Consider the following 18,934-nt stretch of genomic DNA (forward strand, 5'->3'; position numbering starts at 1 on the left):
GACTATTATTTGTTTTCAACAGGTCAATGACCCAACACACCTCCAGGCTGTATTTGACCAAGAAGGAGAGTGATGGAGTGCTGCATCAGATGACCTGGGCTCCACAATCACCCGACTTCAACCCAATTGAGATGGTTAGGGATGAGTTGGACCGCAGAGTGAAGGAAAAGCAGCCAACAATTGCTCAGCATATGTGGGAACTCCTTCAAGACTGTTGAAAAAGCATTCCAGGTGAAGCTGGTTGAGAGAATGCCAAGAGTGTGCAAAGCTGTCATCAAGGAAGGGTGGCTACTTTGAAAAATATAAAATATATTTTTATTTGTTTAACACTTATTTGGTTACTACATGATTCCATAGGTGTTATTTCATAGTTTTGATGTCTTCACTATTATTCTACAATGTAGAAAATATAAAAAATAAAGAAAAACCTTTGAATGAGAAGATGTGTCCAAACAGTTTACTGGTACTTAACTTAATGGCTGTGATAGGAGAAAACTGAGGATGGATCAACAACATTGTAGTTACTCCACAATACTAACCTAATTGACATAGCAAAAAGAACGAAGCCTGTACAGAATATTTCAAAAATATTTATCCTTTTTGGAGCAAGGCAAGGTAATAATGCAAAAAAATGTTGCAAAGCAATTAACTTTTTTTCCCGAATACAAAGTGTTATGTTTGGGGCAAATCTAATACAACACATTACTGAGTACCACTCTCCATATTTTCAAGCATAGTGCATCATGTTATGGGTATGCTTGTAATAGTTAAGGACTGGGGAGTTTTTCCAGGATAAAATTGTTTCAGTCCGCTTTCCACCAGACTCTGGGCAATTCATTCACCTTTCAGTAGGACAATAGCCTAAAACACAAGGCCAAATCTACCCTAGAGTTGCTTACCAAGAAGACAGTGAATGTTCCTAAGTGGCCGAGTTACAGTTTTGACATAAATCTGCATGAAAATCTTTGGCAAGACTTGAAAGGGAATGTCTTGCAATGATCAAAACCCAATTTGACAGAACTGGAATAATTTTTTTAAGAATAATGGGCAAATATTGCACAATCCAGGTGTGCAAAGCTTTTGGAGACTTACCCCAAAAGACTCACTGCTGTAATCGCTGCCAAAATGTGATTTTAACATGCATTGACTCAGGATGTGAATACTTATGAAAATGAGATATTTTCGCATTTCATTTTGAATACATTTGCAAAAATGTCTAAAAACATGTTTTCACATTGACATTATGGGGTATTGTGTGTTATATAACAGGTGCATTTCTTTAGTTGTTGATTTAATCCATTTTGAATTCAGGTTGTAACAACAAAATGTGTAATAAGTCAAGGGATATGAATACTTTCTGAAGGCACTGTATGTGTAGATAGTACATTTTATGTTTAGGTTTTCAATATATAAACAAACTGTTTCTGCATATTAGTCATTCATTTGGGCACTTTAAAACAGTTGACATTGGGCTATTTATTCAAATGTCTTGTCAACAGGAAGCAGAGACGGCATCATTTTTAACTTACGTTTTAGGAATATAAATTTAACTTTCAACATTAATTTCCAATTGTATTGTACATAAATCAGGTCAAAACGGCTGAATGTGTCCAAAAACATGCTATTATTTTGATGAACAGTGAACAATTTCAAAGATTTTGAATTACAGTTCATAAGGAAATCAGTCAATTGAAATAAAATAAATCTATGGATTTCACATGACTGATGCATACATGCATCTGTTGGTCACAAAAAAAAAGGTAGGGGCGTGGATCAGAAAACCAGTCAGTATCTGGTGTGACCACCATTTGCCTCATGCAGCGTGACAAATCTCATTCACATAGAGTTGATCAGGCTGATGATTGTGCCCTGTGGAATATTGTCCTGCTCCTCTTCAATGGTTGTGTGAAGTTGCTGGATATTGTGGGAAGTGGAACACGCAGTCGTACACGTCAATCCAGAGCATCTCAAATCTTCTTAATGGGTTACAATTCTGGTGAGTATGCAGGCCATGGAAGAACTGAGACATTTTCAGCTTCAAGGAATTGTGTACTGATCCTTGCGACATGGGGCTGTGTATTATCATGCTGAAACATGCCTGCCTGCCCATACCATAACCCCACCATGGGGTTCACAACGTTGACATCAGCAAATCGTTCGCCCACACGACGCCATACACTCTGTCTGCCATCTCCTCGGTACAGTTGAAACCGGGATTCATCCGTGAAGAGCACACTTCTCCAGTATGCCACTGGCCATCGAAGGCGAGCATTTGCCCACTCAAGTCGGTTACGACGCTGAACCCCACTCAGTGGGAAAATGCTCACCTTCGATGGCCAAAAATGACTTCAGTGGGCAAATGCTCACCTTCGATGGCCAAATCAAATAAAAATGTGGCCATCGAAGGTGAGAATTTGCCCACTGAAGTTGGTTAAGACGTGACCTTTTATTGTCCCCAGAACAAGCTGTGTAATGATCATGCTGTTTAATCAGCTTCTTGATATGCCACAGCTGTCAGGTGGATGGATTATTTTGGCAATGCTCACTAAGAGGGATGTCAACAAATTTGTGCACAACATTTGAGAGAAAGAAGACTTTTGTGCATATGGAACATGGGACCAACACTTTACATGTTGCTTTTATATTTTTGTTCAGTGTAGACCCGAGATCACAAAAATGGGTTTGCCCTGCCTACTATTGGACAAATTCTGGGGCGTAAACATTACCCCAAGCAACAAAAACAAGTGTTTCTTTTGGACACATTCAGGTAGGTCCCGCCCTCTTTGCTAAACTTGTCCAATAGAAACGTTTTGTAAGTGTTTGGCGTTATGATTACACCGGGAGAGGAAGAGGAAAAGAAAGGCCCAACTTCATTGTTTCGCCAACCAAGCAATACGTTTTTGTATGGATGTCAATGAGAGTGTCGAATTTGGTCTTCAACAAAAAAATGATGGCTTAATTGCTATGTGATGTTTATTATGATCTAATAGAAGTTTGTAATGATTATGTTTTTACGACTGTACTGATATAAGTGGGACCGAGTGGCACAGCGGTCTAAGGCAGTGGGCCCTCCGTGGCACACAATTGGCCCAGCGTCGTCCAGGTTAGGGGAGGGTTTGGCCGGGCTAGGCCATCATTGTAAATAAGAATTTGTTCTTAACTGACATGCCTAGTTAAATAAAGGTTAAATAAAAAGTGGGACACGTGACATCCCGGCAAATTTGAGAAAAAACACTATCGGAGTTGTCTCGAGATGGCTATGCATATTTATAGCATGAGGTATTAGCATAACTTTTCATTCATTTATTATTATTTATTTGTTATTAACAAAAGATGAATAGTCACATGCAAACAAGCATACATAAACTATTTACATTGCCAGGAATCCTAAACAAACAAATCATATTAATTAATAATACAACAAGTTTGAATTGCCTTTTTGTTTTACTAGTGCCATATTGTTTAAATTCATTTATAAAGTGAAAAAAGTTAAGTTTTGATTTAGACTATTTGCATTTGTGAATATGAAACGTACCTAATATTATTAGCAGTTGAATTAAACATACTACATCTTTATCAATGTCAGAATTTCTGAAATAAATGATATCAAAACCATTAAATTGTACAACTGGTCCTGTTTTCTTCGTAAGAAAGTTCTGTATGTCAATCCCAAAAATTATACTATAAATACAGGTAAAAAACAAATGAAAAATGGTCTCCTTCTCCATTCCACAGAAATCACAATTATAGTCAATATTCAGCTTGAATCTTTCCAAAACATGTTTCACAGGATACATTCTATGTAACATTTTAAATGAAACGTCCTTTAACTTGTTACTGATACAATATTTGTTAGCAATTTTCCATGCTTTCCACCATTGTTTATCACCATAGACATTCAACCAAAAAATCTTGCTGAGGGAATTGTAGTATCACAAACAATATTCCTAATCTGTTTATTACTACATTTACCTTTGAGGATGTTAATATTGCCAATTAATATATTTTAATGTAAATCTGTTACTTACATCAAACACAGAGGAATAAAATAAAATAAAAAATACAACACCCCTTGGAATTGCATCAAAAACAAACGCATATTATTTTGGGGTTATTGCGCCAACCTGGGCTCGAACCAGGGACCCTTGCACACATCAACAACTGACGCCCACATCGTTACCCATCGCGCCACAAAAGCCGCGGCCCTTGCAACGCAAGGAGAACAACCACTTCAGGTCTCAGAGTCTCAGAGTGACGTCACTGATTGAAACGCTATTAGCTCGCACCACCGCTAACTAAATAGCCACTTCACATCGGTTACAATTGGAATTAGAAACTTATCATGAAATTCCCCATATGGGAGTAGATATCCATCCTCATTCAGTAACTGACCAACCAAAATAATTTTATTCTCAAACCAGTTTCGAAAAAAAAGAGGCTTGTTTTTAAATCGTATATCTTTGTTGTTCCATAGAAAGTATCTGTGAGGGAAATAATTATGTTTAAATGCTAACATCCAAGCTAAAAGTGTCTCCTTATGGAATTTGGCCAATTTTACTGGGATTTTATCAACATCAAAATTACACCGAAGCAGAAATTCTAAACCAACAACAGTCAAATAAATACTTAAGGAAAACATTCCAAATACTGTTCTGGTTCTTAATATACTTCAGAATCCAATTTATTTTTAAAGTATTATTTAGAGTATTGAAATATAAAAACTCAAGACCTCCTTGTTCTTGGGTAATACTGAGAATATCTTTCCGTAGATAGTGAGGCTTGTTCCTCCAAATACAATTGTAAAAAAATCTTATCTCAGTCCTTTACAACAAGACATAAACCGATAACCCTTCAGCTTTGGACAATAAAACCCGACCATATAATGAAATATCTCTCAGTAAGCAGAGGTTGAACTGCTTCTATGTTTTCTCAATACTGGGGTTAAAGTTTAATTCACTCCTTTGTTTTTCATCCTTGCATATGTCCTTTACAATTGTTCTCCATCCCTCTCTTCGCCCCAACCTGGGCTCGAACCAGGGACCCTTGCACACATCAACAACTGACACCCATCGTTACACCCATCGCGCCACAAAAGCCGCGGCCCTTGCAACACAAGGGGAACAACCACTTCAGGTCTCAGAGCGAGTGACGTCACATTAGCACGCACCACCGCTAACTAACTAGCCATTTCACATCGGTTACCTCCTCCTTTTCCGCAGCAACCAATGATCCGGGTCAACAGCATCAATGTAACAGTGTAGGTTCCGTCCCTCTCTTCGCCCCAACCCGGGCTCGAACCAGGAACCCTTGCACACATCAACAACCGACACCCCACGAAACATCGTTACCCATCGCGCCACAAAAGCCGCGGCCCTTGCAACGCAAGGGGAACAACCACTTCATGCCTCAGGGCTCGAACCAGGGACCCTTACACACATCAACAACTGACACCCACGAAGCATCGTTACCCATCGCGCCACAAAAGCCGCGGCCCTTGCAACGCAAGGGGAACAACCACTTCAGGCCTCAGGGCTCGAACCAGGGACCCTTACACACATCAACAACTGACACCCACGAAGCATCGTTACCCATCGCGCCACAAAAGCCGCGGCCCTTGCAACGCAAGGGGAACAACCACTTCAGGTCTCAGAGCGACTGACGTCACTGATTGAAACGCTATTAGCACGCACCACCGCTAACTAACTAGCCATTTCACATCGGTTACACATATAACAATTACAAGATAAGTTACCTTATCTTTAATTGGGATACTATATACTTTCTGTAAAACACAGTCCTTGAGTGGAAATAAGACTGATTTATTGATATTAATTTTAAACCTGAAACTATGGAAAAGTCTTCAATACAGGAAACTGCTTTAGAAACCTCATTCCTGTCTCTCGAAAATATGGTGGTATCATCAGCCAGTTGACATAGTTTAAATTCCTTGCCAAGTGCTGAAACACCTTGAAAATTCCCTTTCTTGATATTAAGAGCCATAATTTGAGTAACCAATAAAAAAAATGGACTAATTGGGCAGCCCTGCCTAATGCCACGGGATGTCCCGTGAGCTAATTTCACAGAGCAAGTACAACCACTATATGAAGTTGGGACTGCTTTTTTTTAAAGTTACCAAACCGCAAAAAAGTTATTGCTTTGAACATAAACTCATGTTCTACAGTGTCAAAAGCTTTATAAAAATCAACAAACATAAGAAAACTATTATCAAGGATGAGGTCATTATAGTCAATCATATCTAAGATCAACCTGATGTTATGACTAATGTGTCGAGCATGCACAAAACCAGATTGTTCTTCATCAATTATATGATATAAGCCTTGTTTCAACCTCTTAACAAATACCAGGGCAAATCATTTTCCATCATTATTCAACAGCCTAATGGGCATCCAGTTGTCTATATAAAGACTATCCTTATTAGGTTCGGGAATCAAAGTAATTACACCTTGCTTTAAGGAAGCCGGTAACTCCCTGTAGCATAGCATCTCTCTCCATTGAATACAGGCAGTTAACGTCAACAACCCCATCGAATATTCAAAAACAGATTACAATAATGAGATGTATCCACCAAGCCAAATAAAGGAGAGACAGACAGCCCACCGTGCCGCTTTGTGGACAACGACTCCTATTGTTATGGCGGAGAGACATGTATCTTGTCAGTATATCCATAATCTTTGGATCCTAAATGAAACGGTTTCCGGCAACGGTCTGCGACCAATGAACACACCCCTTGTGTCGTGTCGAACACCAGTTAATAGCCCATGCAAAGTGGAACCTATTAGTTAGAAGGCTGACTAGTTAGTTATGTTAAAATACACGTGTATCATCGCGATCATTGTTGCAACATGGCATTCTGTGAGTGGATATAATTGCATACCTAGGAATTACACCTGTCAAATTGTATGGTTCTGCATGTCAGGCCAAGTAGCTAACGCCGGTAACTAGCAAGAAGTTAGCAAAGTAGCTAACGCCGGTTTCAGCCATTTTGAAGCAGATAGAGATGTAGCTAGAAAAGGCGGCCAACCGGGTGAGTAGTTGTAGCTAGCTCAGAGTCCATATTTTGACATACCTTTGTTGACTCGTTTTCCAAATTCCTGTAATCATTTTCCCAGACCAATGAATGTAGTGGAAACTTCACCCTAAAATCTTCGTTGACCGCGGATAACATCTTCCCCTACTTCGAACTTCTCAATGTAGCTAGCGTATATTTACAGCCATGGACAACCTAAGCTAAACGTTAAAGTTGAAGAAATATGAATCAAATCATCTCCATATTCCGACAGGATTCATGTCAAATTTTGCTAGTCAACTTCTACAAAATAAAACTTTCGAAAAACAAGGAAGTGTCGAGTTGAGACTATTGTGATAGGGGTGTTTGAAATAAACTGTGTTCTACAAACTCATTTTGGCAGAGGATAAATACCAATATTGGACTATATTTCTCAATAAATATAAGTACATGTATATATTTCTGAAATAAAGAAAAGTTAAGTTCAATATTTACTAATAATTTAGTCCCCTTGAGAAATGGATTGTTCCAAGCAAGGACGTGACCATTTACGCTATGGCCAGGGGAAGCAGGTCTTTACTAATTTGTGCCAAATACTTTTTCGTAAATATAATTTGATTTAGTATGGTAAATATAGAATTATGCTTTATTATTGTAAGTGGTGCATGTTGCGCAATTAAACTGCAAATCAATTACACAATTCCCCCAATCTCGTTTACCCTAGACGTCACATCCCTTTCCCACAACAACAACAACTCGTTAGCCTTCTTATTATAGCTCAGTGTAGCTAGCACACATATTTGGCAGACGGCTAGCTAGTTTGCTCAACTTGTTTAATTAAAAATGATGTCAGTAGCTAGCTACCTAGCTAGTCGTTTGGCTGACCATTTTACATTATGTACAGGTAGTTCACCCCGTAGCTACATCATCCACTAGCGGTTTGCGTTCTGTCAGCCACCGAATTAGACATTGTTTTTACGGAGTGTATTGCTGCAGTCCGCTGTCCACGTTGGATATATTTCGTAATTCCAGAGTGTACTTTGACGAGCTGGCTCGGCTAACGCAAAGAGCATCTCGCCTCTTCCTCTGGCTGTTACAGACTAGTGGCAAGAGCGTTTCCGTCGTGACAATCGCAGCTGCTTGTTGTGTGCAAGCTGCTAACATAAGTCATTTAGCGGTACGGTAGCGTTGTTGGAGCAAGAAACTAAATAGAGGAACCAGATTTTCTTCGTAGTTCCTATTTCCTCCATGCCAAACTGAGCTGTATTTTTTTTCAACAGCTGTTTTTATGTTATTCGCTTAGCTACATTCTGCCACCGCAGCAAATGGGTAAATAAACAGACTCGCCAATTCCATTGACATTTGTATCTCTGCAAGGATGTCTAAACGATTAAGGAATAGTGAGTTATGCGCGGATTGCAGTGTGCCAGGTAAGTCACTTAACGTTACTGAGTAGCTAGCTGTGGTTAGCCAAACCATACACAATCCAGGCAGAATATCTGTCAAGTATCAATATGGCTAATAAATTTAGCTATAACTAGCTAAATAGACTGATGTGTTGGTTTATGTAGCTAGCACGTATATGAGCTCAAATTAAGCATGATATTAGGTTAGATAAACTAGGTACCTAGGACAGTTGAGTTGTTGGCAGCTGTGGCCTTCAGTTTTGTCACAAGCAGTGTCCCTATGTAGCCAACGTTGTCAACTACAGTGTAACATGTATTTACTGCTGGTTCATTGGATGTACAATAATGCACAGAGCCATCTCCTGAGTCCGTGCATGAGTCATGCAAGTCTTTGCATGATGTCATCATGGTGTGGTTATTCCAATGCAATGTTTTTTTGATTTTACAGGCATAATTTCAAAGATGATTTCCTATCAAAGTGTTGCTACAATGACAATGTATTTGATGTGATTATCGGTTGAAGTTTTGTTGTGTCAGACAGACCATTGTCTCTTTAGTCTGCAAACCTCTTTTTTGATAATCTGCCAAGGTACAGTTGAAGTTGGAAGTTTACATATACAAATGTCTTTGTTAACAAACTATAGTTTTGGCAAGTTGGTTAGGACATCTACTTTGTGCATGACACAAGTAATTTTTCCAACAATTGTTTACAGACAGATTATTTCACTTATAATTCACTGTCACAATTCCAGTGGGTCAGAAGTTTACATACACTAAGTTGACTGTGCCTTTTAAACAGCTTGGAAAATTCCAGAAAGGATGTCATGGCTTTAGAAGCTTCTGATAAATTATGTAAATTAGCCTAAGTCAATTGGAGGTGTACCTGTGGATGTATTTCAAGGCCTACCTTCAAACTCAGTGCCTCTTTGCTTGACATCATGGGGAAATCAAAAGAAATCAGCCATTGACCTCAGAAAAGAATTGTAGACTTCCACACATCTGGTTCATCCATGGGAGGAATTTCCAAACGACTGAAGGTACCACGTTCATCTGTACAAACAATAGTACGCAAGTATAAACGCCATGGGACCACGCAGTCGTCATACCGCTCAGGAAGGAGACGCGTTCTGTCTCCTAGAGATGAACATACTTTGGTGCAAATCAATCCCAGAACAACAGCAAAGGACCTTGTGAAGATGCTGGAGGAAACGAGTACAAAAGTATCTATATCCACAGTAAAACGAGTCCTATATAGACATAACCTGAAAGGCCGCTCAGCAAGGAAAAAGACACCGCTCCAAAACCGCCATAAAAAAGCCAGACTACGGTTTGCAACTGCACATGGGGACAAAGATTGTACTTTTTGGAGAAATGTCCTCTGGTGTGATGAAACAAAAATAGAACTGTTTGGCCATAATGACCATCGTTATGTTTGGAGGAAACAGGGGGAGGCTTGCAAGCCGAAGAATCACCATCCCGACCGTGAAGCGCGGGGGTGGCAGCATCATGTTGTGGGGGTGCTTTGCTGCAGGAGGGACTGGTGCACTTCACAAAATAGATGGCATCATGAGGTAGGAAAATTATGTGGATATATTGAAGCAACGTCTCAAGACATCAGTCAGGAAGTTAAAGTTTGGTCGCAAATGGGTCTTCCAAATGGACAATGACCCCATGCGTACTTCCAAAGTTCTGGCAAAATGGCTTAAGGACAACAAAGACAAGGTATTGGAGTGGCCATCACAAAGCCCTGATCTCAATTCTTTAGAATATTTGTGGGCAGAACTGAAAAAGTGTGTGCGAGCAAGGAGGCCTACAAACCTGACTGTTACACTAGCTCTGTCAGGAAGAATGGGCCAAAATTCACCCAACTTATTGTGGGAAGCTTGTGGAAGGCTACCCGACACGTTTGACCCAAGTTAAACCATTTAAAGGCAATGTAAACTTCTGACCCACTGGGAATGTGATGAAAGAAATAAAAGCTGAAATCAATCGTTCTCTCTACTATTATTCTGACATTTCACATTCTTAAAATAAAGTGGTGATCCTAACTGACCTAAGACAGGGGATTTTTACTAGGATTAAATGTCAGGAATTGTGAAGAACTAAGTTTAAATGTATTTGGCTATGTAATCTTCCGACTTCAACTGTTAGTGTATGACATGGCATACACACACAACAACCAAGTGTCTCTTCTATCAAATATCAGAATATACTCTTACAATGTGGTGTAGTTGTGTTCACCATAGCCTTTTTGCACACCAGAGGTGTATTCATTACGTGGATTCCATTGCAAAACGTTTCGTATATTGCAAAATGTTTTTCAACTGAAACTGTTTACTCTAGGAACAAAACGGGGAGGGACCTTTATGAATCTGACCAATAAAAACTAGTTTTTGTTGCTAACATTTTCTGTTTGTGTTTCACATAATGAATACACCACTGACTGTGGGTGTTTAGTGTTGATCGTCTTCCTGTGTCTGGCTGGCTGCAGATTTCTGAAGAATCATGACAGAAAGGATAACATTTCCCTGTGGTCATGGTTTTAGATTCCACTACCCTAGAGTAGGGTTTCCCAATCTCTGTCCTGGGTCCTTCCCCCCCCCCCCCGTGCACATTTTGGTTTTTGCCATAGCACTGTAGAGCTAATTCAAATAACCAACTCATCAAGCTTTGACTAGTTGAATCAGCTGTGTAGTGCTAGGGCAAAAAACAAAATGTGCACTGGGGGGAGCTTCAACTCTCTTAGTTGTTGCGGAAGTTGACACACTATGCTGTTTATTTTCTGCATTTACGTCATATCGCTGAGTACCTTTTTAAGTTGTCAAACCTCCATGATGATGAGTAAGAGATCAGACCAGGTGCACTCTTCTTCCACATCTGAACTGGTTCGGTCCCATAGTTACAATCTCCGCTGTTCATTTTGGGGGAAATGAATCAACTGTCAACATGAGATTACAAGGTTGTATGACAACTGGCTGTGATTGTGAGTCCCATAGGGCGGCGCACAATTGGCCCAGCGTCGTCCGGGTTTGGCCGATGTAGGCCGTCATTGTAAATATTCATTTGTTCTTAACTGACTTGCATAGGTAAATGAAGGTGACATTTTTATTTAAAAAATTAAGATTCATGGTGTTGTCACTTCACGCAGAGGCTCTCTATCAGTGGTTAGTAAACAAAACAATCCATTACAAATACCATACATTGTTATCTTATAGAATAATTACAATATCCTAACAATTTAGGGTGCTTTCACACTTGGTCCCTTTCAGAGAATTTTTGTGAACTCAGTGCAGTTCTCTTAATTTTTTGTGCAGTGTGTGAGCACTCTAAAGGAACTCAGATCCCTCAAAAGAGGTCACAAAGCAAACTGAACTGAGACCATCTTGAGAGATGGTCTGAGTTTAGTTCGCTTGAATTCCGTGGTCCGGTTCCCTTTTTTAGGGCAATGGGAACACAAAGCTCCCCAGGTTCACTTGTCATTATTCCCGTACCACACTAGACTAATACAACACCATTTCCCCTGTCAATAACCCCTCACATTGGTACCACAAATGAGAGAAGATGTGCAGGTTCGTGGGAAAAAAGTGTGCCATTTTTGGATGCACAGAAATAAATAAAAATATTTGTAGTGTTTTCAGTTCAGATGAATTGTTTTCAATATTTGTTCTATTGGCTTAGAGAGCTTCATAAATTGTTTATTGGATTGTGGGGTTTGTATAGTGTGAGGACGGGAACATATTTGGTGAGAATCACAACAGGGTACAAAATCAATTCTAGCTCAATTCTGTTTTAGGGGCAATTCTGTTTTAGGGGCAAATTGTACATTGGGTGTACAATTTTCAATTACAGTATTATTTAATCTGCAGTTATTTTTCTGATAGGCCTATTTTATTTTGTTACCAATAATATTTAGATTTTGATAGTGATAGTATCTTCTGATTGCATTTAGTTAAAAGATGACAATAATTGTAATCTATTAACTTCCAAAATGTAAGTAGGTGTCTAGCTGTCCGATAACACGTTCTGATGGAATGGCTTGTCCTGCAGTTTGTGAAAACCCAGAGTGCATTGAGTGAATGTTGTAAAAAGATCTTGGTTCCTTTCTGAATGTAGCAATGTGAATGCAAAGAGGACTGAGACCACAAAATGGGTGAAGTGAACTGGCAGAAGAGTTGAGTCCTCATTCAAAGGCAAGGGCAGTGTGAATACAAAGATAACTAAGTTATTTTGCTTATTTTTTTTTTTTTACTCCAGAGTTCTCTTTTAAAAAAGACTGAGATCTGTTCTTTTGGAGGACTATATGTGAAAACACCCTCAAGCTCACCCGAAATGGGTAGAAAACATGTACCATGCTGTTTCTCTGTGAGAGAGTCTAATGGCTTCAATGCTGCTTCGTGAGGGCCGTTTTGGATAATGTTTAGTCCGTTTCGTACTGGAATGATGTTGTCCAGTTAGTGTAGGAAGAAAAACAGGATGTTGACTGAATTGACTAGTTGCTGAGGATGCAGTGAGAATTGTGGCTATTGTATTTGACTTTGTATAAAATGTTCCACATCTTTATTGTGCCTCTTCCTCCACTGCTGATTTAAGTTCTTCTATCAGTACATAGGGAGGGAGTTTTAAATCCGTTAAGGCTTAAAGCATGTGCACTTTTTCCTGAAATGTTTCTCAAACAGTGGTAGGTGGGGCTTTTTATTGTCATTTTGTCAGTTGTTAATGTGACAAGTTAAAGAGGAACGCTGCTTGGTTAGAATAATATTGAAAAGCCTACTTAGTAAATAGGCCTAGCCTAATTATTGTGACAATAAGTAGGCCTAGCTGTACGTAATCTCGTCCTCCAGCCGGCTCTCTCTAGCAATTCAACTTGGGGATGATGGTTAAATTCTACAGCAACAGAATTACGCTGAGACCGTGTACCTACACTGTTCTTCAAGGAAATCTGTTTTTGTCAAATGTTTAGTTGAAATTGTTCAAAGTTCTCCTTGTGCATAAAGTTGTATGGTTTGTTTAACTTTGCAATCATTGATTTTTGTTTGACACACATTTTTAAAGTGAAAAATCGGAGTCTAAGTATCATTCTCTTATCGTGGAATTGCCCTGTAATAGCCTAGAGCCATTCTGAAGTAGGCTAGCCCATACCCAATGTATCTTACCACTCATTGCACTTCATTATATCCATTTCAGCATATTCCTTATATCCATTTCAGCATATTCCTATATCCCATTCCCTGACAGTCCTACTAAAAATGTGTCAAAGTCCCTCCCTCCTGACACCAGTTGGCCTGGACTGCCCGTCTGTGGGGCTGTTACCAGTTGTTGTTGGGGTCTGAATATTTTTAGCGGGTACAGACGTGCGTTTTAATTTAGCAGCACTTTACACTTGTTGACGAAAGAGTGGGCTTCTCAGCACCCAGCTCTCATATGGGCAGGAAGAGGAAGAGACGCAGAACGGTACACCAGGTGCAGGAGCCTGACTGGTCTGCAGCCCCAACACACACACACGCGCACACACACACACATTTCAGCTGTCGCCAGAGAGACGTCACAACCCCACTGCCACTCATCGTTTCAGAGTGGCAGTCACCCAGTCGACCAGTTTTGCAATTTGCTTCTCTGTTTATGAGTTGCAATTTTGTTTGTCAGTCAACCTATATGTTGGTAAGTTTGTCAGTGAAATGTAGTCATTTTAGATGTTAAGACGCTCCCGTTAATAGTGAGTAAGTAATTGTAAGTTGGTCAGTAACATGAGCTAGCAGCATGCATCTCAATGAAACGCCACAAAGTGTTTAAGCTAACACACTGTCGACACCGATACTGTATTTAGACATTCATTGCAGTACTTGCCACAATTCTTGACTGAAGGTTCTGCATATATCTATTTTGAAGTGAAAGAGCAAGTTACCCAGGAGGCGTGAACATCTACTCAAGTCTCAACCAACTGAAACATTATAAACGGGGGTTTAGAAGAAAACACAGCCTATTTAGTTCTGACTCCAGGGCTCAGTTGTTGAAAACAGAGCATTCTCTGACTGGAGATAATGATCAGCAGATCACTTCTCTCCTTGTGCTTATCAGGTCACATGGTGAGGAGAATGCAGGTCGGGGGCATTAAGGCAGTCCTCATGGTACATCTGTTGCCCCCTGCCTTAAGAGCTGGTCTGTTGGTTTCAATTGACAAAGTGGGTCCAGATTAGCCTATGTTTTGGAGTCATTTGCGTCACACCTTGAAATTAAACTAGCGAAGAGACTGCTGCTGAAAATACAGAAATCTAACATCCCTTAATACTGACATTCTTGTGTTTTGAAGAGACTGAAAGTGAGTGATGTCTTGCTCCATGGTTTGTATACAGTCTGTCTCAGTAGGCCTGTCCCTCCCTCTCTCTGGGTGTTTGCTGTTACTTTACCAGCAGCACGGTGTGCAAGTTCAGATAAGTTTCAGTTCTCCCTGCAGTTAGCGGTTCTCTTTGAAGGTCTGTGTGATATATGATGAATCTCTCATGCTCACCTCCATCATGAGCCTAGAAGGAGACTACCATCCCAAGACGTTGCTCGGTGGAGTGCACAATCCTGTAATGTGCACATATTTTGTGGTTGTTTAGATGGAAGTTAGCTAGTGAAAGAGGAAATGTGTGGTTCAACTTCCACTTTGCGCTCTGCATGACTTCACTACCTAAACGGACAGTTTAGCCTATAGGAGCTATTTGCTGTTTCTTATATGACTTGCATTGTAATTATGTGACAGCTTTGAAAAAAGTCTGTCAATAGAAGTTAGTGCTATCAGAGTAATGTGCCCTGAGGTTGTCTCCATGTTAGCCTCAATAGGGTTTCCTTTATCTACAGGCAGGATCAGTTCAGGCAGGATCAGTTCAGGCATATAGATTCCAAGGGTGTATCTGGGTCGGCTGTCTTGTCAGTGTAGCCCAACTGGGATGCCACCAGAATGGAGAGGCTGGGGCCAGAGTGAGTTTGCAGCTGAGTGAGAAGTGAAGTGGCCTGGCTGCCAAAGGCAGCATGCCAGAGATTTAAATAATGAATGTGAGGAGCAGTGGAAAGGCCCAGTCATGAGGAAGGTGCCAGTAACCAAGGAAAGCCGTGTAAGTGTTGGCCTGATGATTGATTTCAAACAGTGACTGCTGATGTAGACTCTAGATGATATGAAAAGTGGCAGTTGTTGTAATGAGTGATCATTAAGCTGTAGGCTAGGATGAGAATCAGACACTGTGTCAGTGCATTTACCCCCACAGGTCCTTCTCAGTGTATTCAACTACATGGTATTACAAATTAATCAACAAAAGCCAAATGAGGCTTTGCAATTGAGTGGTGAAATATTCAGATGTATGTATGTATTTACTGTAGGTATGTATTTACTGTAGGTATGTATTTGTTTCCTTTGTGCTTAGAGCCTCGCTGGGCCTCTGTGAACAGGGGTGTGTTGATCTGCGACGAGTGCTGTAGTGTTCATCGGAGTCTGGGCAGACACAGCTCCCAAGTGCGTCACCTGACTCACACACCATGGGCTCCTACACAGCTACAGGTAAGATCCCACACACACACCTTTACTGTGGTCAAAGCTATCCCCTTTTCTGCTTTTGTAATAGAACAGGCTGTCGGTATGTTTCATTTAATTGATCATATCTTTCTTTTAATCAGATGGTTCAGATGTTATACAACAACAGTGCAAATTCGATATGGGAACACTCTCTACTGGACCCAGCGTCGGTGATGAGTGGGAAACGCAAGGCCAACCCTCAGGACAAAGTACAGTGAGTCATGAGTGTTTGATGGCTGCCTAGTGAGCCAGGAGTGTTTGATGGCTGCCTAGTGAGCCAGGAGTGTTTGATGGCTGCCTAGTGAGCCAGGAGTGTTTGATGGCTGCCTAGTGAGCCAGGAGTGTTTGATGGCTGCCTAGTGAGCCAGGAGTGTTTGATGGCTGCCTAGTGAGCCAGGAGTGTTTGATGGCTGCCTAGTGAGCCAGGAGTGTTTGATGGCTGCCTAGTGAGCCAGGAGTGTTTGATGGCTGCCTAGTGAGCCAGGAGTGTTTGATGGCTGCCTAGTGAGCCAGGAGTGTTTGATGGCTGCCTAGTGAGCCAGGAGTGTTTGATGGCTGCCTAGTGAGTCAGGAGTGTTTGATGGCTGCCTAGTGAGTCAGGAGTGTGTGATGGCTGCCTAGTGAGTCAGGAGTGTGTGATGGCTGCCTAGTGAGTCAGGAGTGTGTGATGGCTGCCTAGTGAGCCAGGAGTGTTTGATGGCTGCCTAGTGAGCCAGGAGTGTTTGATGGCTGCCTAGTGAGCCAGGAGTGTTTGATGGCTGCCTAGTGAGTCAGGAGTGTGTGATGGCTGCCTAGTGAGCCAGGAGTGTGTGATGGCTGCCTAGTGAGCCAGGAGTGTTTGATGGCTGCCTAGTGAGCCAGGAGTGTTTGATGGCTGCCTAGTGAGCCAGGTGTGTTTGATGGCTGCCTAGTGAGCCAGGAGTGTTTGATGGCTGCCTAGTGAGTCAGGAGTGTTTGATGGCTGCCTAGTGAGCCAGGTGTGTTTGATGGCTGCCTAGTGAGCCAGGTGTGTTTGATGGCTGCCTAGTGAGCCAGGAGTGTTTGATGGCTGCCTAGTGAGCCAGGTGTGTTTGATGGCTGCCTAGTGAGCCAGGTGTGTTTGATGGCTGCCTAGTGAGCCAGGAGTGTTTGATGGCTGCCTAGTGAGCCAGGAGTGTTTGATGGCTGCCTAGTGAGCCAGGAGTGTGTGATGGCTGCCTAGTGAGCCAGGAGTGTTTGATGGCTGCCTAGTGAGCCAGGAGTGTACTCTTGTTCACAAATGAAGGAGGGACATTTAGCCCAGTTGCACTAGAACCTTTTTCACACTACTGAGCTGATACGAACCATGCAAAACTGCATTGACCTGGTTACACCTTCACCAAAGTGCTGGTTTGGGTCAGCACGATAGCTTGACAAGGGTATTGGGAACCTAAGAGTGAGTGTTGCTTGAAATTGAAGTGCTGGATATCCTCCCACGAGGCTCTTTACTCCATTTCTCTGCTGTTTACCCCTCTTCTTTTTTGTCATCCCCATAGCCCAAATAAGACAGAGTTCATAAAGGCCAAATACCAAATGCTAGCTTTTGTCCACCGGATGCCTTGTCGAGATGACGACAGCTTCACTGCCAAGGACTTAAGCAAGGTGAGATCTCAGCCACGCTGTGCAAATGAAGGTTTATTCGGCTTGAATTAGCAATATTTTACTAATAGATGTTGATTTTATTTTCTCTCAGCAACTTCACTCCAGTGTCCGAACTGGTAACCTGGAGACATGTCTGAGGTTACTCTCTCTGGGAGCCCAGGCCAACTTCTTTCACCCAGTAAGACTCTCTGATCACTCATCTAATTTCTCCCCTATCCAGCTTCAAAACATATCCTTAACAGCATGTTAATACTACATTTATACTACCAGAATTACTGTTTTGCTCACAGGTACAAGAGCAACTTAATAGAACACTGCTCGTGGAAAAAAAAACATTCCAAAAAGGAAGCCTTTTAGTGTGGCGTAGTGTTTATGCCACAAGCAGTGTGAACAGACCCTTACCCTTTCTCACACCCTATCTATGTGTTGAAGTCTTTCTTTCTTCCTAGTTTTAATTGTTCACGTATGGGTGGTGTCTTACCTTTCCTTCAGGAAAAAGGGAATACGCCGCTGCATGTGGCTGCCAAGGCAGGCCAGGTGTTTCAGGCCGAGCTGCTGACAGTCTACGGGGCCGACCCCGGCGCCCCCGACACCAGCGCCAAGACTCCCATTGACTATGCAAGGTACTGCAGCATCCAGCCTTTAAAGGGATAGTTCACAATTCAGAATATTAAACTTATTTTATCCAAGTCATAAATTAAAAAAAGTGTGGCTTTGCTACCAGGCTGGCTGTTATGGGCAAGAAGAGGCATAACTGGTTTATCTTGTGTGTTTCTCAGGCAAGCTGGCTACCTTGACCTGGCTGATAGGCTGGTGGAGATTCAGTATGAACTTACTGACAGACTGGCTTTCTATCTCTGTGGGAGAAAGCCTGGTAAGTGACGAGAGTCCTTCGCCTTCTCAAACTAGACTGCAAGCCTTGTGTCCATTTTTCTGAACCTCTGTCAGCTGCAGTTGAAACATAGTTCTGAAACATTGTTTTTGCCTGCTAAATCAACACGCACTCAATGTTTGCAGCCTAGTTTCAGGGATTACTCAACATCACATACGGTAACTCCCATGAGTTCTAATCACAACAATCCATATTATGTCCGTGCTTGCTTTCAGATCATAAAAATGGCCAACACTTCATCGTCCCACAGATGGCCGACAGGTAAGGAAGCATTGTGTAGGTCAATGCGTAATATACTATTCTGGTCCCAGACTGTTTGTGCTGTACAGCCAACCCCTATATTTGTTGTCATGCCAAATGACAACCAGAGCATTTGTCAAAAAACGCTTAAACAGATCTGGGACCAGACTAATGAAATATCACTTTATGGGGATCGTGCT

At 41.4% G+C, this 18,934-nt stretch overlaps 2 protein-coding genes across 9 annotated transcripts in view; one reads left to right on the forward strand and one right to left on the reverse strand.

The window, feature by feature from the left end:
- The window catches only part of LOC106585673 (ankyrin repeat domain-containing protein 13A), a 38,893-nt gene extending 31,502 nt beyond the window's left edge, over nucleotides 1-7,391 (reverse strand). The window contains exon 1 of the mRNA XM_014172137.3: nucleotides 7,088-7,391. Within this exon, the coding sequence (XP_014027612.1) occupies nucleotides 7,088-7,186 (99 nt within the window). The 5' untranslated portion in view covers nucleotides 7,187-7,391. The remainder of the gene's footprint in view (nucleotides 1-7,087) is intronic.
- The window catches only part of git2a (G protein-coupled receptor kinase interacting ArfGAP 2a), a 33,302-nt gene continuing 21,125 nt past the window's right edge, over nucleotides 6,758-18,934 (forward strand). For 6 of the 8 annotated variants that reach the window (XM_045706744.2, XM_014172130.3, XM_082968653.1 and 3 more), the window contains exons 1-8: nucleotides 7,688-8,457; nucleotides 15,834-15,967; nucleotides 16,084-16,196; nucleotides 17,497-17,602; nucleotides 17,694-17,780; nucleotides 18,095-18,225; nucleotides 18,382-18,476; nucleotides 18,710-18,755. In XM_045706744.2, the coding sequence (XP_045562700.1) occupies nucleotides 8,406-8,457; nucleotides 15,834-15,967; nucleotides 16,084-16,196; nucleotides 17,497-17,602; nucleotides 17,694-17,780; nucleotides 18,095-18,225; nucleotides 18,382-18,476; nucleotides 18,710-18,755 (764 nt within the window). In that variant the 5' untranslated portion in view covers nucleotides 7,688-8,405. Of the gene's footprint in view, nucleotides 7,046-7,687; nucleotides 8,458-15,833; nucleotides 15,968-16,083; nucleotides 16,197-17,496; nucleotides 17,603-17,693; nucleotides 17,781-18,094; nucleotides 18,226-18,381; nucleotides 18,477-18,709; nucleotides 18,756-18,934 lie in introns of those variants that run through there. The other 2 variants (XM_082968654.1, XM_082968655.1) reach the window with 2 other exon arrangements.

Source organism: Salmo salar, chromosome 24 (genome assembly GCF_965601325.2).
Source record: "Salmo salar chromosome 24, fSalSal1, whole genome shotgun sequence".
Taxonomy (NCBI): Eukaryota; Metazoa; Chordata; class Actinopteri; order Salmoniformes; family Salmonidae; genus Salmo; species Salmo salar.